At 53.0% G+C, this 24,754-nt stretch overlaps 7 protein-coding genes across 8 annotated transcripts; 1 reads left to right on the top strand and 6 right to left on the bottom strand.

Annotated features, from left to right (window-relative positions):
• Positions 1-1,721: 1,721 nt before the first annotated feature.
• Positions 1,722-2,918, top strand: AAFC00_005262 (uncharacterized protein; the record flags this gene model as incomplete). Of its 2 annotated transcripts, XM_069347796.1 has the most annotated exons (4): positions 1,722-1,769; positions 1,847-1,961; positions 2,035-2,379; positions 2,539-2,918. In XM_069347796.1, 4 exons carry the CDS (start codon positions 1,722-1,724, stop codon positions 2,916-2,918), a joined length of 888 nt encoding a protein of 295 aa, XP_069202849.1. The 2 variants fall into 2 exon arrangements, with proteins under 2 accessions (XP_069202849.1, XP_069202850.1); XM_069345018.1 differs by having other exon boundaries at positions 2,035-2,918.
• Positions 2,919-3,817: 899 nt separating this feature from the next.
• AAFC00_005261 (uncharacterized protein) lies at positions 3,818-6,426 on the bottom strand (the record flags this gene model as incomplete). Its single annotated transcript, XM_069345016.1, has 3 exons — positions 3,818-4,594; positions 4,727-4,950; positions 5,028-6,426. The coding sequence occupies 3 exons, from the start codon at positions 6,424-6,426 to the stop codon at positions 3,818-3,820; spliced, it is 2,400 nt and encodes a 799-aa protein (XP_069202848.1).
• Positions 6,427-7,902: 1,476 nt separating this feature from the next.
• Positions 7,903-9,624, bottom strand: AAFC00_005260 (uncharacterized protein; the record flags this gene model as incomplete). Its single annotated transcript, XM_069345015.1, has 2 exons — positions 7,903-9,338; positions 9,435-9,624. 2 exons carry the CDS (start codon positions 9,622-9,624, stop codon positions 7,903-7,905), a joined length of 1,626 nt encoding a protein of 541 aa, XP_069202847.1.
• Positions 9,625-11,749: 2,125 nt separating this feature from the next.
• AAFC00_005259 (uncharacterized protein) lies at positions 11,750-12,836 on the bottom strand (the record flags this gene model as incomplete). The annotated part of the gene is made up of 5 exons (XM_069345014.1): positions 11,750-11,894; positions 11,954-12,215; positions 12,411-12,478; positions 12,543-12,603; positions 12,788-12,836. 5 exons carry the CDS (start codon positions 12,834-12,836, stop codon positions 11,750-11,752), a joined length of 585 nt encoding a protein of 194 aa, XP_069202846.1.
• A 661-nt stretch (positions 12,837-13,497) lies between these two features.
• AAFC00_005258 (uncharacterized protein) lies at positions 13,498-15,528 on the bottom strand (the record flags this gene model as incomplete). The annotated part of the gene is made up of 3 exons (XM_069345013.1): positions 13,498-14,369; positions 14,414-15,360; positions 15,500-15,528. The coding sequence occupies 3 exons, from the start codon at positions 15,526-15,528 to the stop codon at positions 13,498-13,500; spliced, it is 1,848 nt and encodes a 615-aa protein (XP_069202845.1).
• An 851-nt stretch (positions 15,529-16,379) lies between these two features.
• AAFC00_005257 (uncharacterized protein) lies at positions 16,380-18,238 on the bottom strand (the record flags this gene model as incomplete). Its single annotated transcript, XM_069345012.1, has 2 exons — positions 16,380-18,089; positions 18,143-18,238. The coding sequence occupies 2 exons, from the start codon at positions 18,236-18,238 to the stop codon at positions 16,380-16,382; spliced, it is 1,806 nt and encodes a 601-aa protein (XP_069202844.1).
• Positions 18,239-19,435: 1,197 nt separating this feature from the next.
• AAFC00_005256 (uncharacterized protein) lies at positions 19,436-23,412 on the bottom strand (the record flags this gene model as incomplete). The annotated part of the gene is made up of 5 exons (XM_069345011.1): positions 19,436-20,061; positions 20,114-21,921; positions 22,244-22,680; positions 22,909-22,929; positions 23,140-23,412. 5 exons carry the CDS (start codon positions 23,410-23,412, stop codon positions 19,436-19,438), a joined length of 3,165 nt encoding a protein of 1,054 aa, XP_069202843.1.
• Positions 23,413-24,754: the final 1,342 nt, after the last annotated feature.

Below are 24,754 nucleotides of genomic sequence, written 5' to 3'. Positions count from 1 at the left end.
GGGCAGCAGATGCACTGTCGTTTATATCCTAGTACGCTGGTGGTAGATTGTGTTTCTTCTCGAGGAAGGAAAAGGCCTGGCAGTAAGCAGCCCATGTCACATCCCGAGATCTGAAGGTCAATGCCGTTCATCCATTGACCAGCCGCGTCCTTGTACCATCTCAAACGTTCCAGGCCAGGGCGGGCAGAGCGCTGTTCGCGGTCCTTGACCGGGTACTTGGGTCTCACTCCCAAGCGACAACGTTGTAGGCGACAGCGCGCGACACAAGCTCTGTGACGAGGAGAGTTCGCAAAGCGATGCGTGCAACTCTAGATGCGGCTGCATGCCCGTTTTCTGTACCGTATCTTGTGACTGACGAAATACTCGTACGTGCAAGGGAAAGGCAGAAGTAACGAGCATAAAGTTGAGGCAACAATTGACGATTGGTACATGACGACCAGTCGCTTATGCCTGTTCAAAATTACCGTACAGTACTATTACGAAACGCTGTAGTAAGGTTGGTCCGGAAGTGGAGAGTGGGGATAGGGAACCTCAAAAAGTCGACAAATGGTTGGTGAAAGCTTAAAGCTCGGCGACGGTCACACCACCCATGTCGCATGTCCGGGGACTAACGACTCGGCCTCCAGGCACAGAGTACGACGCTTGCTGCGAACCCCAAAATAGCGCCGTCCCGATACGGGCGATACATATCCGTCAAGAGCGATCACTATAGGGGCTCAAGAGAGCTGGTCAATTCCATCCAGTCAGAGGCCGGAGCAGAGAAAAAGAAGACGTCTCATCCGTTTCAGATGCAGATCAAACTTCTTGGCTGCTACTGCAGAACTGCAGACCAGGGAGTGGGTCAAGTGTCGGGTGAACGACTTATTCGCCCTGGAACATTCTTGCAGTGGCCGGTGCTTCGCGGCTTCAGTCCCACCTCTAGGCCTGCCCCTCAGTGTAGGTACTGTACCTCACTGTACAAACGGTATCACCCCAAGGACCCATATGAGAGACAAAACAAAACCCTCCGATACTTGGGGTATCTGGCGCATCAATCCATGCGGGATGTATAATACGACAGGCAAATGCAGCCTCTACAGGCTAGATCGGAGTGCAAACTAAACGCCTCTTTGTGCCACCTGCGTCCTAAGGCAAGAGAGATCTGCCCTTATTGCCTTGCTTAGCAATTGACGACCGGGGTTACAGAAAGCAAAGGGCAGAGAGGAACCTCTGTAGCCGGACGCATAACATCATGCATCTCCTTTGCATTGGTCGCAGCAGCTAAACGCAACCTGCAGGTTCTGTGCATCATGCGTCCAGTGACTTTCCACAATTTCCCAGCCTCTGCTTGCGACTAAAGGTACTAACTTGTCTATGCTCAACCTTCGGATTTTCCACTCTCGTTCCCTGACGTCTGTTCACTCTGGCCTTTCGCTCATCCCCCAATGATTTTCTTTACATTAGAGGTTACTGCTCGTATGTGCAATTTCCTGCACGCTCGCTGAACACCAATTCTCTGGTGGTTTTCCCTTTTCGATCTTTTTTTTCTTTAATTCACTTCGTTCAAGTCTCTCGCTAGCTACTTCGCGCGCCGATTCCAATCTTGCCTTCGTTACACACAGTGTGCTGCAGTCTTCCTCATTCATTCAATTTTCCCCCTCCTTGGAAAAATAAAGTCTTTCATAAATGTACAGTCATTGGTCTTCCAGCTTCGAACACTCTCCTGCCCTGCTCTTCGGACCATGAACCAGCCTCCGTCTCAGCAACCACATTGGCTGCCGTCAGAAAAGGTACAATTTACTCACATATAAGAAACATGTTTTATATCCTCTAGTCTGAATCGCAGTGGCTGACTCGGCCCCTTCAGCTAGAACTTCTTACCGAGATAGTCAGACAGAGCCGTGTCCCCCCCGAAGCCATGGTTCAGTTCATTCAAGCCCACCGCATTGTCCCGGACTGGGGAAACATGTTATTACCGCAAAGTACGCTCGCACACAGGCCAATTGGACTTGTCATACCCGCAAGGGATCGTCTACTAACAGTGTATACCCAAAGGACGAAGTCTTAATCAATGTAATGCTATGTACGAAGAAATGATGCGCTCGGCTCCAGCCTCGACTGGTTTGATGAGATCGACGAGTGTACGCGACTTTGGAGGACCGCCACCTGCAGGTATCAAGCGTCCCTTTATACCAGATCTACCCGCATATGGTGGCCGCATGATTCAACCGAGGCCCGAAGGCGCACCTCTCACCAGTCCCAACGAGACTTCGGAGCCACCCAAGAAGAAACGTGGACGGCCGACTAAAGCTGAAGCAGAGGAACGAAAACAGGCTGCTCTTGCCCGTGGTGATCCATGGCCTACGCCCCGGCGTGGAAGTACCATAGGCCCTCTTCCGGGTCCGTCATCGATGTCAATGGGTAGACCACCCTCTTCGGGTCCTCTGTCAGGCACACTAGGGAGGGCACCTTCCGTAGGAACTTCATCAGCAACATCTGCACGGCCGCCCTCGGCAGGTCCTGCACCATCAGCGTCAATGCCGAGACTTCCCTCAGCAGGACCGTCACAAGCCTCGCTCATACGACCACTTCCAATGCCACGACCACCTTCCGCACGTCCTCAATCTGTGGCCGCTGCACAGGCAGCGCTTGGTGTCGCTCCGTCGCGTGCAAACATTCGCACACCCCCACCTCATCACCTTGATCAACCAGACCAACCCAGTTCGGGCTCATCGTCTGGTAGGCGGAGACGCGGCAGACCGAGACGTCCCGAAGAAGAATCTCACAGAGCTCAGGAGAGTTTCACGCCGGCGCGTGTGCCTGGTCTGTCGCGCTATCCAGACATTCTCTCTCGTGATGATCCACCCGACCCACGAGGACAGAGACCCAGGACTGCTCCGTCCCAGCAGCCTCGACCGCCGGATCACCCACCTCGCTGACCTTCGATTCGACCACGATGAAGCATTGAGTGCCCGTTGTGTCAGCCTTCTAGGCCTTGGATTTACTTCGGACGAAACCTTTTCCCGAACTTGACTTTCGCCTCACTTCACTTAACGTCCCCTCATGCCGTTGATAGCATGCAGTCATGACCACCTTTTTCCCATGAGACCAATCGATAACGCCATGGACAGGACACTTATGCCATAACAAGAACGACAACAACAACAACCACAGCAGGGACCGAAACCATCTTGACATAACCTCTCTCACAGGACGTTGCTCATCCACCTTCATCGAGCAACAAAATTAAGACAAACGATAACGACCACGGCGTCATGACTAATGTGTAATAATGTTTTTCTTTTTCCCATCTCGATGCAATCTTATCAAAGCTCACGGCCGAACATGCTTAATTGCTCTATGATCTTTATCTCGCTAGTCTTTTTGCTCAATTCTTCGAAACATTCTCCTTTTCTCACAAACTGGCTGGCTCACCAAACATGTATTATTATGAACCATTATCTATCTCGGTCAGGGGGGCCAGACACGTCGTGTCATTGTCCCATTTCTTGCTAGCTCCTTCCTTCTCGATGACCTGAGAGGGAGAGAGTTATATGTAGAGAAGCAGAAAAAGAAATACCACTCAACTATGGCTCGAGCCTGCTCTCGAGAAACCTCGAGTCTCGACAAGAAATTGTACACAAAATCTTGAAGAAGCACTCGCACAGAGAACATACCCCGCATGCAGTGCGCGCCCGCGCAAAGAAAGCACACGTAGACGAAATCTATACACATGAAAAGCAAGGAAAACACTTTTTGTCCCCCCTCTCCCCCCCTTTATCCTTTTTCCCGCTGCCTGAACATACAGAACAGACAAGCAACCAGGGCCCAGGATCTACTAGTAATAAGGATCCCGATACATCTGACGAGAAAGATAATGGCCCCCGGAATCCATACCGCCACCTTCGCCACTCCCATTCCCGTTCCCGCCCCCACTGCCACTGCCACCACTACCGAAATTACCAGCATCGGGAAAGGTATCGTCGATAGTGAAATAGTGATTCAGATCCGTAGTGAAGACATCGAAGCCCCAGTCCATCTGCGGGATTCCTTGGTCCCACGTTCCCAGTCCCGTTGCCGCGAGCAGATTATTGCTGCTGCTGCTGTTGCTGCTGTTGTTGTTGTTGCTGTCCATTGTCGGAGTCATGATTGCGTGTTGCTGCTGCTGCTGGTCGTTGCTCTGTTGCGTGTATTGCTGTCTTGCTGAGCCGGGGATAGGAGACGCGTACGCGCTGCCGGTATTGGATGTTTGATGCTGGGGCGTGGACGTGGTCGTTCCGGCTCCTGTCTGTCGCTGTCGCTGTTGCTGCTGCTGCTGCTGCATCGGCGCGCCGGTATGTGCCGACGAAGAGCCGAGGGGATCAGAGACGGCGTTCGGGCCCGCGACAGTGGTGGGCAGATTCATTTTCCTCTGCGCGACGAACAAGATGCGTTCGATGGATGCGATGGCCAGCGTCAGCGGCTCGCCGGGCACGACTTCTTGCATGTCTTTAAGACATTGCAGACCCGCTTTTATGTATTCTAGGTTGTGCGAGTAGGTGTGTTTGTTCATTAGGGAGTCATAGAGAAGGACTGCGCAGGAGCTTTCCATGAAGAAGCCTGTGTAGCGGAGGCGCTGGGGTGAGGAGTTAGTATCGTGGTTTGTGGTGGCTGACATTGAACATCTTTTGCGATGGATAGCGAGTGAAGGGAAGTAAGAGTGGGAGGAAACAATGCGTATGTGTGAACTTGGGATGCATGAACTTACTTTACACACGTCTGACTCTTGGACGCTGGTGAATACGAAGGTGATCTGATCTCGGGCGGCATCAACGGCGTACCTGCATGCCTCTCGGAGCCACATTTCGTCGCCAGCCAACGAAATGCTCGGCGTGTCCCCTGGTGTGCCCTGCACCAGCCGTCGTTGTCTCTGTCTGGCTGCTGCGACAATCAGGAATGGTCGGAACGTGATTAGTATTGCGTGGTAGTAGACTGCAGTTCTTGGTCAGCTAAGAGTGTTTCGTGCGAGTGATGGAGCAGAATGCCATATACAGCGAGGGGAAACTTACAGGATGTTAGTGTGATACACTGCATTGGGCTTCGAGACATCTCGTGGCGTCTGTACGCAAATGCCAGACCAGCCTCTTCCGCGAACCGGCGGAGCTCTCCATGCACTGACTTTGCAGCCTTCCACGTTTCCCACAGTGACAGGCGACGATTCCCGAACATGGTCTCTGCACATTGCATAGCTATGTCTAACAGCCGCGCTGACTGGGCAAGATATGTCGCTGTTTCGGGGAGCGGACACGAAATGTCTGATCGTCTGACTGAGCTTACCCTGCCCAGACTAAAAGCTTGCCATCGCTCGTGAAAGTAAAGACACCACATCGTCAGCCTTCGGTCCTGGATGTGGTCATCTATGCCGTCAGTATTGTTTCCGTGGAATATGTCCTTGTGCAGACCCATCGCAAAACCTTTCCTCGTAGCTGACCCCAGATGAAGGTAAGACTGGTTCGGTCGACCCAGTGTGCTTTGATAGATGGCTAGGAGAAGCGAGAATTGCACGCTTTGGAGGTTCACCACTTCGTCAAAGTCGTTGGCTTCGACCTTGGCCGCTTTGTATAGCATTTCAGCCCAGTCGGTATGCTCGGTCGTGATGGCTCCTAGCGCGAGCACGGCAAGCGTGATGCATCTCTGCCCTGATGTCACGTTGTCATTGGTGCGGCTGTCGAACATCAGATTTGCCCATGAGCGAATCTGCTCTTCGCGGACGAAGGACAAGACATGGAACAGAGTCTCAAAGAAGAGGTTCATGAAAAGCTGGACCAGGTCGGCAGGTAAAGCATCCCATTTCTGTTCCAGCGCTGGTTTTGGTTTGACAGCCGACGTCCCGAAGAAAAAGCCTTTCTGGTAGAACAGATCGAGTCCGGCTCCGCCTTCTTGCACTTCTCCAGGCGTGGCGATCTCTGATCCATCGTCGAGTAACAGACTCCGATGAAGCTGCTGCAGAAAAGCAAAGTAAGACGACGCGCCGTAGTATATCTGGAGAGTGCCCGAGTGAGTCGTGTTGTGTGTCGCGCTGACACTGTGATAGACCTCCTCGTCCCGGAACTGCTCGTTTGAGCCCGTCGGCGCAGAACCAGCGGCGGTGGCATGTGATCTCGTTGTATCGGGATGGTCACTCGTAGGGGTTTGCCACTGTGCTGCCTGAGCAGTGACCGTAGACGAAGGAGTCGACACTCCGGCGCCTGCATTCCCTCCACCTCCCCCACCTCCTCCTGTCGTCACCGCCGCTCCCCCATTAGCACCACCAGCTGCACTGGACGCGTAACTCTTCCTGACCCGCGTCAAGGCGCGATAGACACATTCAGCATTATGCACGCGACAGCTTTTGCAAGGTCGTTCGCCAGAGCACCTGATCTTACGCTGTCGGCATTCTTGGCACGCTTTGGATATCCGCGTGTTCATATTGCGTTTCGTCCCTTTTTCCCTCGGTTTCTTTGATTTTTTTTTGACGTGCACTTCTATTTCCCCAATTTCCTTTTCCCTTCTTCCGTTATTCCGGCCGCTTTCTCCCTTTCACTCACTTACACGCACTGCACTTGCACTAACACACACGAAACGCGCGCGGGCGTGCGCACTCACACGCGTGCAACGAGCGCGCACTCTCTTACGCAATTGGCACACACCCCAGATTTGGTCGCGGGTGACCCGAATCTCTGCTTCGGATGTAAAGGGTGGCGCGGGGAAGGTGTTTGCAAAAAGAAAATGAGCCAGCAACAAGCAGGCAAGCAAGCGCGTTGGTAGATCCGTGTCGTTTCGTCCGTCCGTAGAGCCGTCGTCCGATTTGATTCTGTTCCGCGATCTTGGGGACCACGTGCTTGCTGGTCGGTCGCTGTGACCTTTCTTTTCTGGTGGCTTTGTTTTTGTTTCCTCGCGCCGGATTCTTCCCCCTTCTGGCAAACGAAAGAGACCGCGGACTTTTCCCAATTGATTATTGATTTTAATGTAAGATTTATTTTCATTTGGAAAGAGAGGAATTGGCTTTCGAAAAGGTCGAAAGGCGAGTGAGCGCTCTGCTCCGCATTCCCGGTCAGAGCCGGGTGCGCCGGTGACTGATTACAAAACATGCTCACAGCTACCTAGCTACTGCTTGTCTATTTTCTTTATGTTTTCCGGATAGTTTGTTCTTCCTCAGCGCTTACCCTGTGACTCCTGAATTGGAAGTATAAACTCCGTTGTCGAGTTTTTGGTAAGCGCCATAGAGTTTCTTGATGCTTGAAAGTGTACCTACTGTAGCGGTAATGTGGGTCAAATTGACTTACATCTCTTCAGTTGAAACGCTTAGAGGGCCATAAGGTGATGATTTGTATAAATGTCAGATAGGTAAGTAAGAACACTACCTCTGACATTGAGACATTCTTATAAGTACTATAGTTTTGTGAAATGTGAGCTTCTCGCCGGCGTTCTAACTCCTCCACTAAACAACGTAATCATTTCACGAGGATGTGCTTACTCGCAACGTCCTTGTAGAGTGTGACTACTATAGACCCATTGAGTATGCAGACCAGGTCAATCCACTAGGCCGGGATATCTGCAGTAAGGTATGCATTCCACAGTACTGCATCTGAGCCCGCCAGTGATAGGCTATCTATCGCGAGAGGGCGCGATCCACAAAGGCTATGGTATGAGAAACGAAATAAGCATCCACAATCGATACACAAAGTGGTAGGCAGACGTTGAGTGATGAGTTATAGCAACCAAATAATAGCAACAAAATACAGAAAGGGCGCTATGATTAAAGTGTATTCTCGAATATATACTTTTTCGTATCTCTCGTTATCCCTTCTCACTTCTACACCTATTATCACCTAAGCGGTCATCTGCTTCTTGCCTCCTCCTCTACCGGGTCTCCACCACCGTTCAAAATAAAATAAAAACCATCTATAACTCATCCTTGTCCGACGACGAATAAGTGCTCGCAATCGGACACCCAGCATCATCACAAGCCCCCGCCAACGCAGCACTGGGCACAAACACGGGAGTGATACTAGAGTTCCTCAGCGCGGTTCCATTAGACGACAACGCCTCGACTCTGACCCAATCATAGAAATCCGTCGCCTGCCACTCTGTCTCGAACCCTTGCTGCGCGGTCGTGGCGAGTATTTCGAACTCACCGCGCTCGCCGTCGTCGTTGTTCTTTGCGCCGTAGATGCGCCAGTTGGCGACTGTCGTTGCGCCGTTCCATGAGACGTAGACGCGGGCGTCGCTCGAGGAGTTGAGCGCGTAGGCGTAGACTTCCGGGACGGTGCTGGACGGGGTGGAGGACCAGCGGGAGGTGAAGGCGCGGTAGTTCTCTACGCCTGGGAACGAGCCGAGGAGGACCGCGGTGCCATTCGAGGAGTGTTCTGAGAAATACGGATTCACGCCCCAGCCGATGAAGTAGCCTCCGTTGCTCAGGGGTTGCGTGTTGCCTTGCGAGGTGCTGAGGATACCCGCATCGTCATCGCTGGGGAACAATATTTCCTGAATCATCGTTGCGTTGCCAGTGGTGTGATCGATAGCAATCACTTTGCCCGAAGACTGAGATGTAGTAGTAGTGAAGCCGTTCGAGGCATTGTCGAAGATAGAGATGACCGTAGTCGTGTCATTCTCGGAGTGGAGTCGCACATCGTGCTGGAACGAAAAGTTGAAGTTGGTACAGGCATAATCGCTCGGGCCCAAGTAAGATAGACGCCAGCTGATGGTGCGATCGGTTCCATTGACGTAGTAGATTGCCCCCGTGTGTCGTGCCGAAACAAGATAGTTGCCAGACGGCGTTCTGTCGATGGCATTGATATGGAAGTAATCGAACGCTGTCTCGGGCGAGAATCCATCACCGCCTGTGTCCGTTTGGTTCGGGGCAATCTGCGTGTCTGACGGATCCACGTGATTTGCCGCGAACCATTCGAAGACGACATCGCCACTTGTCACGTTGATTACTTGGAAGACGCCTTGAGAGATCCATCCCATACCAGTAGTGATGTTGAAACCAGAGAGGTCGTAGGGGATGATCTCATAAGCACTCAAGATAGCCGTTTGACCATCATCCAGTAACTGAAACTCGTGCATATCCGCAGGCTGAACATTACCGCCGGTCTGGGCAGTTGCCACCACCTTGTAGTCCGAGTTCACAATGATGGCTTCACCAATACCATAGCCATTCTGTTGGTTGACTTGGGTGAAACAGAGATGCTGGCTACCGTGATAGGTGCAGGGTCGGAAGTTGTGTGCATTAGCGGAGCCAGTCACACCATATCCATCCCAGACGAGGTCGCCAAATTTATTATAAATGTATGGTCCAGAGTGAGTCGCATCATATGGAGCAATGAAGACATAGCCTTGGTCTCTACGTCAGTATTCGAACTGTGATCACCTCCATACAGACTCCACTCTTGCTAGCAAGGATGTATTTTAGATTACAAGACTCGACTTACCCTCGGAGAAGCCATCCTGAATAGAAACATTAAGCGCCGGAGCCTGGCTCAGAGGCCTCGTCCAGAACGAAGACAGAGGCTCAGTAGTATTATCCGCGACAGCACTAGGCGCAGCTGCGATAATGGCACTTATCGCAAACGTCAACGCCGATGCAGCAGTGCTTGCATCAGTAGCAGTGGTGAAGCGCATCACGAACCGACGTTCGATACCGCTTATCCGGATCTCGCTCTGTCTGCTTTGCAGTAGATACGGTAGCCAATCTATGGGACTCTAATCAGATCTATGAAGGGTAAGATCTGGGTAAAACCGGCTGGTCCTTTTGGTTTTAGAACGCCTGCATATCGTTGAAGAGAAGCAACAGATAGTTATAAAGTGTAGCAAGCACTCCAACTAATACACAAGGGAGGAACAAGAGTGAGAGTTGGAAAATACCAGATGCACAACACAAAAGACTAGAAAAGAGATTGTGGCCTCGTCATGCCTGCACCAGGTAATCATTGCAAATCAATACTGTATTCCGCATTGTCCGGATTCCGACGAAGACAACAGCATCGCTGATAATCGCGAGACCTCTAGGTAACTAACATCTTTTGCCGGCGCCAGTGATTTCTATCTGACTTGGAACAAGTCTTAAGCAAGTGTCACCGTACCTAGTTCCGGCACAAGCGCCGGGGTATCGGCATCGTTGTGCTTCTGCTTGCGTCAGAGTGGTTCAAGGAACGACCCAAGTGCAATAACAAAACTTGGTTAAAAGGGTTGGAAGCCATTATCCAAGCTCCCCCGGCCCTCTTTGAACGCTATCGTAGCCGAGCGGCTCGCATTTTCACTCACCCCAAGGGTCAAGGCGAGCCAGTACTGCAGCGATGCAGTGTTACTGTACAGTACAGTAAGTACACAGTAGATGGGTGAGAATACCACCGCAGGCAATATGTTTCACGTCCGCGATTGGTCGATCTTTATTTTGAATCAAGACAAAAGCCATTGCAGACGTGAGGATCCCGAAACAGGGATGTCTGTCTGACACGAAAGCCCACCTCGAATCATTTCTATCATTCAGTCGGCATCTTGCTGGGTGACCTTTACAGTATGACCCTTCTCGCAGACGAGCAACCAACAAGCGCCGTCCGTTTCAACGAGAGGAAAGGTCACTACCAACCTAGCTAGCCCCGACATCGCCAAAGAGCCCAATGGTGGCCGGTCGCCGCCTGTTAGTTGCCCATCAGTCTAGTGCACGTGCACAGCTGCCCTGCCCGTGCGCCTTTTCCACAGTGACATGACGACGTCGGTGGCGGCGGACAGACGGCCGCGCGACGACGACGACAATGAGCCCTTCTTTTGGTGTTAGCAGCGGCAAAATGTGGTGGTAGGTAAGTAAGGTAGCTTCTTCTCTAAGCATCATCAGGTGCGAGCGGGAAACATAGCACAGCGTGTATTGCATTTAGTGCGGATGGAGTGAGATTACTATGAGAAAATAGATGAACCGCTTGCAGTTGTACTGTACTGTACTGTACATTGGGCGGCCATGTGGAACATACCTTAGATAGATTGGGCGAGCTTGAATCCCATTCACTCTGGCTCATATAAGCGAAAGATGACTTCATCTCAGCCATATCTATGGGCGAGCCCAGGTCAAGTCCCAAGTTCGGGTACACGACCTATAGTGTGTCGATCAATGGAGCAACAGAAAAGCGAAAAAAAAAACGAAATCATAAGAGGCAACAGTACTATCCAGTTCAAATCTTAGAATTTTGTTCTCGCCGATGGGGTATAATCCTGCTCGTCACGGCTACAACTAAACTTCCGGCTGTTTATATACGCACAAGAACGTGTACGATAAAAAAGCCCTAGAGACCGACCAAGTCCAACTTTTTGTTCCAAATTGAAATGCTCCAGATGATGGGGGGGGGGGGGGGGGTGTGCATGCGCAAAGAAGATCGCGATCAAAGCCTTTGCAATCTTGACATTACAGAAGCTCATTTTCGATTCGAAGCGCGCATGGTGAGAAAATCGAAGAAAATGGCGCGCAAAGAGGTGAAGTATTTTGCGCACCGACATGAAGAAAATAAAAAACCGATACCGTTCTTCCACCTTACTGACTCAACCACTTCCTAATTTCTCTCTCCATTCAAAAGTCCCGAAAAGTACGCCAAAGAATTGCATACAAGAAGTGAATAGATCTCTCCCGCATGGTGTCCCTGTGCATGACTTGTGTTCGTGTCGAATGCTGATACTCATTGTCGTTCATGTCGCATAATGGAAAATGGATGGCGAATTGAAATTTTCGTCTGGTGAAAGGTCGTCATGATAAGGTGATTTAGTTGGGGCAGGCGGCCTGAACGTGTCCGGGCTGCTTGCACTTGTAGCAGACGCGCTCGTTGCTGGCCTCGGAGGGGCAGTCACGAGACAAGTGACCGACCTCACCGCAGTTGTAGCACTTCTGGCCCTGGGTGCAGTCACGGCTAGAGATAAAGGGTCAGTATATTGCGACGAGTCTTGAAAGGAGCAGAACCTCACTCACCTCATGTGGCCGAAACCACCGCAGGAGTAGCAGGTCTGTTGGCGTTGCTGGCCACCGAAGCCACCCTGGGCACCGCCGTAGCCACCACCGTAACCGCCACCGTAGCCACCTTGGCCACCTTGACCGCCTTGCTGGCAGTTACGGGCGATGTGACCGACCTTGCCGCACTTGTAGCACTCTTGACCACCGCTCTGGCCACCGAAGCCACCAGCACCGCCGGCAGACTTGGGGCACTCACGCGAAACGTGACCGACCTCACCACCTGAAACACGAACCGTCAGTACAATATTTTTGTGAAAGTCAAACGAATATGTGAGGCCATGTATTGATTGCTAGTTGTCGAAGCGATTGGCGAGGGTGGGTAGGCAGCAAGCGATGGCTGAAGATGGTGACGTGTCCGATGTTGGGCTCCAGAGTGTAATCAAGAAAAGAAAAAGACGAAGGGGTTGTTACTGACATTGGTAGCAGGTCTTCTCCTTCTGGGGGTTCTGGCACTCGCGGGACAAGTGACCCTGCTCACCGCAGCTGGAAGATAACTTGTCAGTACGACTGGAGTGCAGCCATGTGTCTCTCAATAGATGAAACGAACTTGTAGCAGGTGGGGTTTCCCTTGGTAGGGCACTCGCGAGCCTGGTGAGTGGTCTCGCCGCCTATGAGTCTTGTTAGCACATGCTGAGTGATAGCAATGATCGAGCTGCAAGGTTCTGCGTTGATGGGATCCGACGGTATGGTCAAGTCAATGTGCGCGATTGGGGGGCGACAAGAGATTCGACGACCGACGAATACCCCATCTGTGCGAGTGGAGTGAGGAAAGCGACAAGTTCGGCTACGTACAGTTGTAGCAGGCGCGGCCGCCGGTGGGAGCAGCTCCGTAAGAGTCCATTTTTGATAGAGGTATAGAAATGTGGGAGATTTTCCTAGATGATTTTTGGTGTTATAGTGGAGTTTTGTGAAGCTTGTTGGCGCGAGTCTTTTTCGAAAATGGAGGAAGAGGTGAAGGATCTTTGCGAAGTGGGACTTGGCGGTTGGAGTAGATTAATGTAAAGTTCGGAAGGTGGGGCGCCAAAAGATTTCGAGAGGTGGGAGAGCTGTGCATGCAGCTCGGCAAACAACCGTTGCAGTGACAGTACGAAATCCATACCTTGGACTTGGACTTGCCTTAATTAGCACGTTAGGTACAGTACGGTACGAGTCAACCGCGGGAAGCATGCACGTTCCACGCGCGAACCATCAAGTTCTGGCCACACGCATGTCCAGAGAGGCTACCTTATCCTATCGAGGCCGTCTCTCTCTTATCTCGTCAGCAGCTGCTGCGCTGCGCTGCGTTGCGCTGCGCTTGAGCTCGTGTCGGGGTATGGCATCTACGGTATCCTGAATACCCCCCTCTCCGCCCATAGTAGACAGGCCAACACACGTACAACAGCTCATTAATAACTCTTGTCATTCATCATCTAGGATTTTGTTGGGTATTGTGTGCCTGAAACAAGAAAGTCATGAAGCCGGCCAGTCAAGCAGAGTAGAGCATGGTGTGGATGCGCAAATCACTAGAATGCTGCACCACCCTCGCCCTCGCCCGCAAGTGCTCTGGCTCCATCCTCTGCGAGCTGCGCCCTGAATGCTGCAGCTTCACTCTCACGCCCCATTCTCTCCCACTCTCTCAGCCCCTTTCGCTTCTTCATTTGCTTTTCGTCAATCGCTCTCCTCAGGCTCTCTGCTTCATTCTCTAACCTATCCACGCGTGAGCGGTCATATAGGTCCGGTGCCTTCTGACCACCTTCAATGATCCTTGGTAAATCAGCTAGGTGGGGATTCGAAGGCTTCCTTCCATTCTCGTTGAATCCACTAGGTGCAGCCATGTCCGCCCTGGGTCCAGAAGGTATCGGTCCGTTGTTCGGTCCAAAGCGTGAGGTGCGCTGGAAATTTGTGCTCGGCGGCGCTGCATTAGGACGGAAGCCAGGGCCTTGTGAGAATGAGCTGCGCGGACCGAGTGGCGGTCCAGGTGGTGGCCCGGAAGTAAACTCTTGGTCGCGAATGAAAGGGGATGGGGGTGCACCGCCGCCACGACCACCCCGCCATGATGTTGCTCCATAAGGTCCACCACGCCCGCGACTTTGGTAGTCACCTCTGTAGCCACCGCGACCTGGAGGTGGAGCTCCGCGAGGTTGCGTTGGCGGTGAAATAGCACTGGGTCTTGGGCCAGTAGGGATTGGAGCGTCCGTTGCGGTCTGAGCATAAGAGCGCGAGCCTCCCGGACCAGTAGGAGGCGCACGCGCCGGGAGCGCATCCTTATAGCTAGGTCCGCCACGGTTGCCACTATCATAACCTGCCGGTCCCGTTGGAGGGATGCGAGGGCCGGTCGGCGGGACGTCTCGTTCGCGGGGAGGGGGCGATTCACGTTTCCCGGGTGGAGATCTGGCTGGAGGGGGGAGCGAGCAATCATCGGAGGCGGAGAGCGTTGACGGGATGGTGGAGGTGATCTCGCACGCATGGGGGCGGGAGATCGCGGACGGTGTTGGGGCGGCGATCGAGCTCGGTACATGGGACGAGGCGGCGCATCTTCGCGCGGACCGAGCGGAGGTGGCCTCGAGACCCGGTCTTCTGGCTCAATGACAGCAAGTCTGCTAGGATGTATTGGGGGCGATGAACGCCTCGAACTAGTGACAGACTGTGTGCCAGAGGTCTCGCCGGTGATCAAGTCAGGCCTGTTTTGACGTTGCGGGGACGGAGAGCGGCGCCTCCACTCAACCTTTCGAGGATCGTTGTGTTCGTTTCTCCGCAGTGGGGATCGCGATGCAGGACGGTAGCCTCGAGTAACACCTCTTGGTGGTGTCAACCTTCTTGGCCCAGCGGGACCGGGACCAGGGCCAGGAGAATAAGGTCTTCCACGTGGCGGGCTGGCCTCTCTCGATGTCGGGTAGGCATTGTATCTCGATCGCTGGGGTGATGCCAGTCTCTCTCGCTTAGCAGGAGGAGGTGGTGATCGTCGGCCGCGGCTACCAGCCGGGGAAATGTCTCTGCCACGCTTCAACGGCAAGGGCGAGCGGTCGCGCGGCGGTGCTCTGAGTGGAGATCTGTTGCCGAAAGTTGGGCCATCTCTAAAGTTGCGAGGAGGGGGCCTGTAGCTCGCGTCTCTGTCAAACTCTCTTCGTGGTGGTATGGGCGACCGAGCTCTTCCTCTGTAGCTGTCTCCTCCTCTTGGGGGGAAATGTGGAGGACTGCGAGACCTGCGGCGGAAAGGCGGTGGAGATCGAGTGCGGCCACGGATTGGAGCACGGTACGAGTCTATGAAGGGACCACCTCGGACTGGCGAGCGAGGAGCGCGGTAGGTGTCTGTCGGGATTGGTGACCGATTGGGACGGTACGATTGTCCTCTGCTGGTTCCATATTGGTCTTCTCTGGGGAAAGGTCTGTGTTTGTTTCAGTCAGCAGAGTTCACTCGACAGCCAGAAGTGTTGAATGCTGCCGTCTGCAGGCTTGTCTTGTTGTGATTGTTGGCTGGAGGTGCGACCACTCAGGCGCATAGGGAAAGGAAAGTTTTAGTGTTACCTCCTGTCACGCTCACGGTCTCGATCCATCCTGGGCGGTGAGTAATGATGTGCTGTATACTCGACCCGGATGCTGCAAGGAGAGATCTGATGCTCAAGCAGATCAACTGCTGAATATTGACTGTGATTGATCAAATGTGGAGATTCATGGTTCCATGTTGTGAAGACGGTCTGGTATGTTCGTGTTTGCACTCCACCCTGGACAAAATGACAGGTTTTGCTTGGCAGCAACTGTCATAAGGTTCTCCCATCGGAGGGTCGGAGGTTTACCGGCCATTTCGCCGACGCTTGTGTGTGTGGCACGTGCCATGGTCGGTTGGTCAGTGGACTGATCAGGCTGAGCCTCTCCATGCTCGACCTTTTTCCATGGCTGCATCTCCCTGTGACACTTAGAATTAGAGTAGTGGTTAGTAGCAGTAGAACAGATTATGCTTCTTCACTCATGGCGGCCTCAGGAAGCTGTGGGGTGAGCGAAATGTCACACATGTGATCCGCTGCTTGTTCTCGCGCGGCTGCTTATCCTTCACTGTTCCTATAGTTAGATGGACCTCAGCAAACACTAACAGCTACTGTGTCTGAAGTGGACGTTGCAACCTGAAATATCCTGAAATATCCGTGGCTCGTATAAGGGGTATCTTTGTCACTTCTGATTCTTTTTTTGGCTGGCAGTCTTCTTCTGATGCACATGCCTTCCCTCTCGCATTCCTAGCTAAGGAATCATCTCCATGCTTTTTGGAAAAGTCCCAGAGGGTTGCCGGAGAGCATCGATTTACCAATTCCAGTCAGGTAAGCGCAGTGAAAAATCCGTGGAGATGCGACTCTACTTCGATGGAGTGAACCTTGAGAGCGCGGGATAGCGTCTTCTCTTGACCGGCATCAACTCAACGCCGACCGCCTCTTCTCTCCTCGCGCTTCTCCTGGTCTTTCTTCAGACGCTTCCTGCTCTCTTGCTCGATCATCTGGCTCAAATCTTCCTGATCCACCCTGCCCTTCCATTGACCCTCGGCCTGTGCTTGTCGTTGAGCCTCAAACTGCCTCTGCACCTCTTCTTTGCTTAAGCGATCATCTCTTTCCAGCGAATCGACATCGACACTGACGTCAACATCTCCAACCTTACGCTTCCTGCTGCCGTTATCCTGACCGAGCACAGGTATGTTCTGCTGCGCAGCCTTGAGATCATACGCTCTCTCGCCACCGAAGAATCCTTGCGAACGGATGTTCTGCTCCGGGAGGACCTGATAAGCGGACCTAGGCGCCGAAGGCTCTTCGGTGTCGGTGCCGCGAGTCGACTTCCGGAGTATAAAGTCTCCACCTACACTCTCGACCCCGCCCATGTCAGTAGGAGCCGCTGAAGCCAGTCCGCTAGCATGTCCGATTGGCGTCTCGAGTCCAGCTTTTGAGTCCTCGCCATCTTCGTCCTCGTCCTCGTCCTCATCGCTTTCCTCCTCTTCCTCTTCCTCCTCTTCTTCGCGCTCTTGCAATTCTCCCCATAGGCTCTTTTCCACGGGCACACCGGTAGGAGCATCCTCTTCTTGGCCTTGTGCTTCGACACCAAAGATGTCTCCACCGTAGAGAGGGCGGTTGAAGTCATCGACTGGAGGCTTGCCGTATCCTCCTGGGTGGAAGCCCCAAGCCGAGCCAGGCGGTGGCGGAGCATTCAGGCCAGGGATCTTGAGACCGGGATAAGAAGGTGGTGGACCGAAACGTTGCTGATGAATCAGCCATGGCGGCGGTGCGCCGGGCGGCATGTTCAGTGCTTCGCGTAATTCCTCACTGAGCTCGCCGGGCCTGAGGTGACGCAGATTGGTCTCCCACTCCTTGCCTTCGTAGTAGACCTCGCCGTAGCGCGTGAGGTTGGGCTTGGTCTGGTGGCGGAAGAAGGCTTCGTACAGTTTCTGGTAATCAATATCAAGCTTTCCCATCTTGCCCTGCACTCTTTCGCGCTGTTTTTGTTTGAGCGTCTGCTCGGCCTGTTTCTCCAGCACCGTGTCTCGCATCTCCGCTATTCCAGTGTCTTGTATAAATTTCGGTAGAGCGAAGGCTGGCTTCTCTATGCCACGCTTCGAAGATAGATATTCGCGCTTGAGCGACCAGTGTGAGGGGACGGGTACCACGTTACGCTGGGACTTGATGGCGACAAGTAAGCGAGGATCCGAGGCATTAACGTCGGTCCACTCGACGAGCTCCGGCTTCCGCACAATCGCCTTCAACTCAGCAATCGACAGCTGGTTCATTGCCTTCTTCTTCTTTTTCGACAGCGTGGGTTTTGCCTCCTCGTCTTCATCAGGGATCTCATCATTGTCGTCATCGTAGAAAATCTCCGGCTTCACATCCTCCTTGGCCGCGTCGTCTCGTTTCTGCTGGTTGAATCTCGCAAGGATACCGGAGAATTGCGCGTATAGAGGGTCGTCTTCGGGCAGAGAGAATTCTTCTTCTTCGGGGGGCTCGTCGTTCTGGGCGGCATCGTCCTTTGTGTCGAGTTGAGCGGTTCCCTCACGACCATCGGTGTCAGCCTTGGCGGCGGGTGCTGGTTTCGGGGTTTCCGCATCTGACACGTCCGTAGACTCTGCTATTGAGGGTGTTACCGATTCCTGTAATTCTACATTAGAACATGGTCTGGCGTTCCACGGCGCAATCGACTCACTCCGCGTTCCTTTCTGTCCCTTTTCTGTCTGCGGCGAAACTCGTTCTTGCTGAGCTTGCGAGCCTTGGCTGGCGTTCCATTCGCTACTGCGGACATGGTTGCTGATGATATGCCGATCCTGATGTGTTCTCTCAGTCAAGATGGTCTGCGACTTGTTGTGAAGAGGAAAGATGTGAATGAGCTGGGTAGCTCTGTTCTCGCGGCCTCGCCTTGTCGCAGTACAATGTATCTTTTTATTGCTTCAGCACTCCAGTAGGCTCAAGAGGCTTGATGACGCGAGTGCTCGATATGATAAACAGAGTCGTCTCAGGCTACTGTATCTCTAGTTGTGAAGTGGGTGTGCTTTTGCGATGGTTTAATGTTCCATAAAGTGAAGCAGGCGCATCGACCCCAAACTCCCACCGGCAAGTCCCGTTCCTTCCACCTAAGGCCCGCTTACACACAGCAGCGTTCCCCCACATAACGCTAAGACTGGTAGGCCGTAATGTTATATAGAACAAGACAGTAATTATCCATCACTTCCTGCTCCATGAATCACATCTGTTTAGTGTATACATAATGCATTGCATTTAGGACTCATCTCAGCCTGTATTCCATGACTGGCACATGGAACAAAGGTCGCTACGAAAAAAAAAGAAGAGACCATGAAAGACTTTCCAATTGCTACCTAAACCCACTCGGGTACACTATGCTAGAAAAGCATCCAGAAAAGTTATCCAGCTGCATAATGTGTCATGGGTTACCCAAGTCGTGACCTTGATTTGATCCTTGGAAGCAATGTATCGTCGAGCTCTAGTTGAGCCGAGGGAACAAAAGGAAATTGGTGTATGCAGCATCTCCGACGTCTTCTCCATAAGCGAAAATGCTTTGGTTCATTTCGACTGGACGATGTGAAGCGTGGGGCAAGGTTTACACAGTGGGGAAAGTGGAATGCGAATGTGTAATGTCGCAAGTAGTGGAAAATGTGCTAGGGAATCGACTGAAGGACAGGAATAAAGCGCGGAAGCAACGGTATTGAGGCTGCTACACGCAGGCAAAGTGACTGCCGTCGCTGATGCAAAGCTGCCCTGGAAGAAGTGAAATAGTGATCATGTGCGCCATCTGATGCAATGGCCCCTTCGACGACGTCTATTGGAACATTCGGCCGTGAATGGTATCGTGTCTTCGTGAGCAAGTAGTATCATGAGGGAATTTCCCGGAATTGGTGTGCTGCGATATGAGGCGGATCGTTCGCGATTGGCGACTCGGTCCTTACTGGTACAACGGCCGCCGTCATTCGAATGGCACAAGCATTTAGTAATTGCTCACGCCAGTGGAACGAGGCACGCGGCCGACATTAGAGAACCCTTGATTGAAGCCGGCGGGTTGGTGAGGCTGCGCCAACATGTTGAGTGAAGAGACGCCATTGCCGCGGTTGGTGTTTGAAGGAACGACATTGGCGCCATAATTGTTGCCATTGCCGAAGTTGGCTGTAGGGGAGGTGTAGCCAGCCATGGCATTGCCACCTACGGAGCGAGGAAAAGCGCCGTTAGTCGCACGGCCGGGGCCGACCTGGCCATTGCCTCCGGCGAGGCGAGTGTCATAGTCTTGGATCTTGCCCTGAATGCGGCGGCCGTAAGGGGTGTGGCGTATGGCGGGGATGATGGGGCGGATGTTGTCGACGAGGCGAGCCTTACTTTCCTCATCCGCATAGTCCATGGCAGTCTGGACAACGTAGTTGGCGAATGAATCGCGCAGGAGCTTCTCGAGCTCGCTTGGGTCCATGATCTCATTGACAAGAGCACGCTTTGAATCTGGCCCGGCAGTGCGAATACACTTTTCGATGACGTTGGAGCTGAACTTCTGCTTGGACAGAATTGCTACATTGCCAGCGAAGCCCAGACACAGTGGCTCGGAGAACGCAGGTTCACCAAGATCGACTGCGATGATGTCAGCATACAGATGATAAGTGCAGGAGGGAGGAAAACATACGGATATACTGTACGACATAGTTGCCAAATGGATCCTGGACGAGAGAGAAGGCATTGGCTGTGATGTGCTGAATGAGCTGGCCCTTCTGGACACCAGAAGCGTGGTCGATACAGCGTTGAAGGACACAGCAGCCATGACGGTGAGTGCCGACAGTGACACAGTGGGTGCCAACAGCATCGAAGATGAACTGCGCATCCTCTGGAGAGAGGTGATTGAGACACTTCTGGATGACGTGATTGCCGTTCAAGTCCTGGATGAGATGGACCACCTCGTACTTCAAGGCATCGATGATGATCTGGATCTGTTCACGAGTGTCCACAGACTCAATCATCTTCTGCAGAGCGCGTGTACCATGCTGGCTGAGGGCAATCTTGACCATCTGAGGGGCTGCGTTCCTGATGAGGACGGTACGCTGGTCATCCGTTGCGTACTCAAGCAGCTTCTGGCACAAATAATTTCCGAATGGGTCGGTCATCAGCTCAATGACGTGAGGTGAGGTTTCGTCAAAGATCAGCTGAACCTGCTCAGGCACTCGCTCTTCCAATTTCTTCTGCAGATAACGACAGCCATGCTGGTCCTTGCAAAGGCCATGGATCTCACCAGAGAGAGACTCGAGCTTGACGTTAGCAAAACGAGTGTTCTCTTCACTGTTGCTGCTGCTGCTGTTGTTGCCACGACGCTGCTGAACAGCTCGAGTAGTGTTTTCTGGGAAGCGAGGAGCCTGCTGCTGGGGGAACTGATTGAATCCATTGAAGGCACCCTGGTAGATCGGCATCTGTCCTGCCTGGGGCGGGCCGGCTGCCCATGGAGGTTGATTGTTTCCAACGTACATGTTGTTGAAGGCTGCGTTGAGCATAGGCATACCGTAGCCTCCATAGTAAGCGGGAGCACCATACGGATTCGCAGAGGGTGGGGTAGCAGTGCCAACATTGTTATTGTGTGCCTCTTGGCCTACAGCAGGGACAGGCGGACCGAATGGCATCGCGCTTGGCTGCAGTACAGAGCGCTGCGCGAGGTACCCGGGGCTCGGCTCTTCCGACTGAGTGGTAGCAGTGCCCGGGACTTCCTGGGCCTGTCGATGGCCCGGGCTAGCGAGATGGCTCATGCCGAGAGTTCCAAGATTGTTCAGAGCCAATGTCTGACGCTCAGGAGAGGTGAGATCACCACGAGGTGTCTGCATGGTGGTGGCCTGAAAATCGTTATGGAATGCGATGGCGTTGGTGCTCTTCAAAGTGGGGATGTCGTTGGTTGAGTACGAAGACTGCAGTTTTGGCAATCCATTGGACGAGCCATGCTGAGGAGACGCGAGCAAGCCAGGTCGCTTCGTTTCTCCAACGCCAGTGAACTTGACCTCAAGAGAACGCCTGTTAGCAGCAGTGTTTTTTGCGGTGTTGAAGTCAGTCAAGATGCCGTTCAGGGGTGACATGGGTCCGTCTCCAGCAGCGTTGCCAGCGTGGCGCATAGCCGAAGGTGGCAAACTTTGACGATGACGCTGAGCGGTGGCTCGGTCCAGCATTGGCTGATTCTCACCGTTGATCGTCAGTTCTGCAGCAGCGGAGCCGTATGGCTGCTGGCCCTTGGCATCACCTTCACGACGAACAAGAATAGGAAACTTGTCATCGTTGGTGTGAAGCTGCAAGAATGTATTGGCCTCGGGAGAGGAGGTAGGATTGGTCTGAGCCTGAGGCTGCATTTGAGCAGGCTGCTTGTGGTCATCATCGTCGCCAAACAGGAAACTGGCGGTGTTGACAGTACCCAACATGGAAGACAAGTCGGCCATCTTGACGGGCATAGAGTTGCGATTAAGGCTACAAGGCCGAGGTAAGCGACGTTGATCTGACAGTGCAACGATGACGAAGTGCGAGATAAGTGCGGGAAAGGATCGTGGTCAGTATAGAGAATCAGAAGGAACAAAGAGTGATGGACCATTCACACGGTGCGGCAAGTGAAGGTGATCCGGAAGAACCGTGCGGCTGGGTCTCGCAAGGCAACAATGACTCTCCCAAGGGTGCAAAGTGAGCAGAATCAATTGTAAACAGGTGCAGGTGAGGTGGAGATTTCACGATGCGATTGAGGTATAATGGTCAAGCCTCACGGCCGAATGACCAATAAAAGGATGTGTAGACTTACTTGGCAGCTGAGCGGTGGTTTAGATCTGCAAAGCCGTATGCGTAATCTTCCTCTTCTTCGTCAGAGCCGCGGCGAGATGCAGGTACTGATTGAGAAGGAATGGTGGATGATGCGTGCGAGGTAAATGGGCGCACGAAGGCGGCTTGGGGGGAGGTGAATTGTGATACAGAATGTGCTGGACGAGTGTGGATGCCTGGAGGGGATGCCAAGCTGGCTGAAGAGAAACGATTCGAGCTGGGGCGGCTGAGTGAGCTATAGTAGTCAGGAGGAGTGGTGGGCTCGCTCTGATGGCCGGAAGTAAATAGACTGATGTCCTGTTCTAATCGCTGGTGCTCCTCGACGGCAAGACGGGTTTCAGGGTCGATGAGTGCCATCTGTGCCTGTATACGGCGTTGTTGAGCCAGCAGTTCCTCGTATTGACGGGCCTTTCTTTCGGACTGCTGTTTGTCAGTTTCCATATTGGGCATAACCTAAGATTACAGGACTGAGGTAAACAAGGTCTCGCTCCCAGAACCCATCGCTGACTCGGCATGAGGACCCATCGGAAGAGTGTGTTGAGAGAAACCCTCGATGAAGCGCGGGCACATGACACGAGCTAGGTGCCTACACCATACGGGTTGCAACAGAGAAGAAGAAGAAGAAGAAGAAGAATGTCTTTGGCTTACCGGAGTGATTTTCTTGAAACCCTACGAAAAGAAAAAGATGCGTCAGCCTACGTCGCTCTCTCGCAAGGAAAAGTTCCATATCCCAGCATCCTTGGTCTGTCCCGCGCATGATATTTCGGCCGTTCACTGGACAAGCCTTGATCACTGGAACTTTGGGAACCATGTTGGACCGTCGCTAGTATCCTCATCCCCACTCCCGTCTCTTCTCGAATGGGAAAATCATCAGCTTACCGGCGAAACATAGTCTTTGGGCTCTGCGGCGGCGCGCCTCTGTTGTCCTAGGGGAGAAAGAGTCGGGAGAGCATTGGTGGTGAACCTTCTCTGGAGACTACCGCGAGAGTCAGGCGATGTGACCAGAGTGCTGGCATTGACTCTGCTGCTCAGGGTTCGGAGAGGCGACAAGGGGGAGGTGAAAGTCGGGAAGGGCGACTCTTCTCGCGGCGAAGGCTGCGGCCGGAACAGAAGACTCTCCGGCCGCTCGGGTGGGCCTTTGGAGAATGCCATACTCGTCAGAAGAGTATGGATTTTTGTGTGCTCGTGAAGCAGGCAATCTTGGCTCTGATCAGAGGAAGGAGGAGGTAGTCGTAGTCGTAGTCGTGGAGGAAAGCGAGGGATGCAGGGCGCCTCGCCGCTGCTGCTGCTGCTGCTGCTGCTACTGTCGTTGCTACTGCTTCTCTATAGGCGGACAAGAGACCCGAGGGAGGAAACGCACGACCGAGCCCTAGGCCGAGCTGTACAATACAAATACAGACCCACTCATACACGAACCAGCAGTGTACAAGAGAGGAGGGAGAGGAGGAGGAGGAGGGTGGGAGGGAGAGAGAGAGCGAGGCGGGTGGTAGTTGTAGTTCGCAGGGTACCTTAGATAGGTAGGTAGGCTCGGTAGGGTAGCAATGCTAGCAGTGAAGGCGCAGGCAGGCAGGCAGGCAGGCAGGGCAGTGTGGAGAAAGGGTAAAGGATAAAGGGTCCAGCAATGCAGGCGTGTCTCCGTAATGGTCTGCACTGGTTAATGGTGTAGAGTTCGCGGTGGATAAGCGTCGAGCGTCAAGCGTCAAGCTTCAAAGCGTCGTTGGCTCTGCTTTGTCGCGAGCTTGGACTCCAGCCTCGCGTGCAACACCTCCCGATCACGAGTGATTTAAACAACACTGTTTCCTTCTGTTGAATCAATCTGTGTGATTGTCGAGCATGCAGTACTTCACTGGATGCTTGCTTGCTGCTTGCTGTCTATTGAATGCAGTATGCCGGGCTTCCAGAATACAGCAACGGACACCGAGTACCATGTACCGTAGCTTATCCATGTCTGTGTACAGGTACAATACCGTACTGCACTGCACGTCGATCGAAACGTCGCGATATTTAGCCTACTGGCCATCTTCGCTTGGTACTTGTACAAGAGTACTCCGCTCTCACCGTGTTCATTATATGGCACCTCTATCTACTCGTGGTCTTTGACGTGACACGCTCCATATAACCATTGCGAGATGACGCAAAGGGCGATCACCTTTAGTCCATCGATCAACCACCATATCCGCAGAGCACGGAGTACAGTATACTAAGCTAAGCACACAACGCTTTGTCCCAGCCACCACTCGCTGAGATCTGATCTACCTGGGTTTCACCTACACTGCTGGTACAAGCACTTGTGCGATACCGAGAGATGTACTGTAGCTGTGTCGATAACGGGCGGGCGAGACAGAGCATACTCGTGCGGCGGTCGAGGATTGCCGGACGCCATCTCCGTTCACTCTCCGCTGTGCGAACCACATTGCTAAGCACGTCACGACCCAGCCCTACATAGCGTCTTTACCGTCCGTGGGATGCATACCTAGCACAGGAGGTGACTCAC

This window comes from Neodothiora populina (assembly GCF_041146345.1).
Source record: "Neodothiora populina strain CPC 39397 chromosome Unknown canker_contig_5, whole genome shotgun sequence".
Classification (NCBI taxonomy): Eukaryota; Fungi; Ascomycota; class Dothideomycetes; order Dothideales; family Dothioraceae; genus Neodothiora; species Neodothiora populina.
Note: the sequence above shows the minus strand (reverse complement) of the source record. Positions and strands in the feature narration are given on the sequence as shown.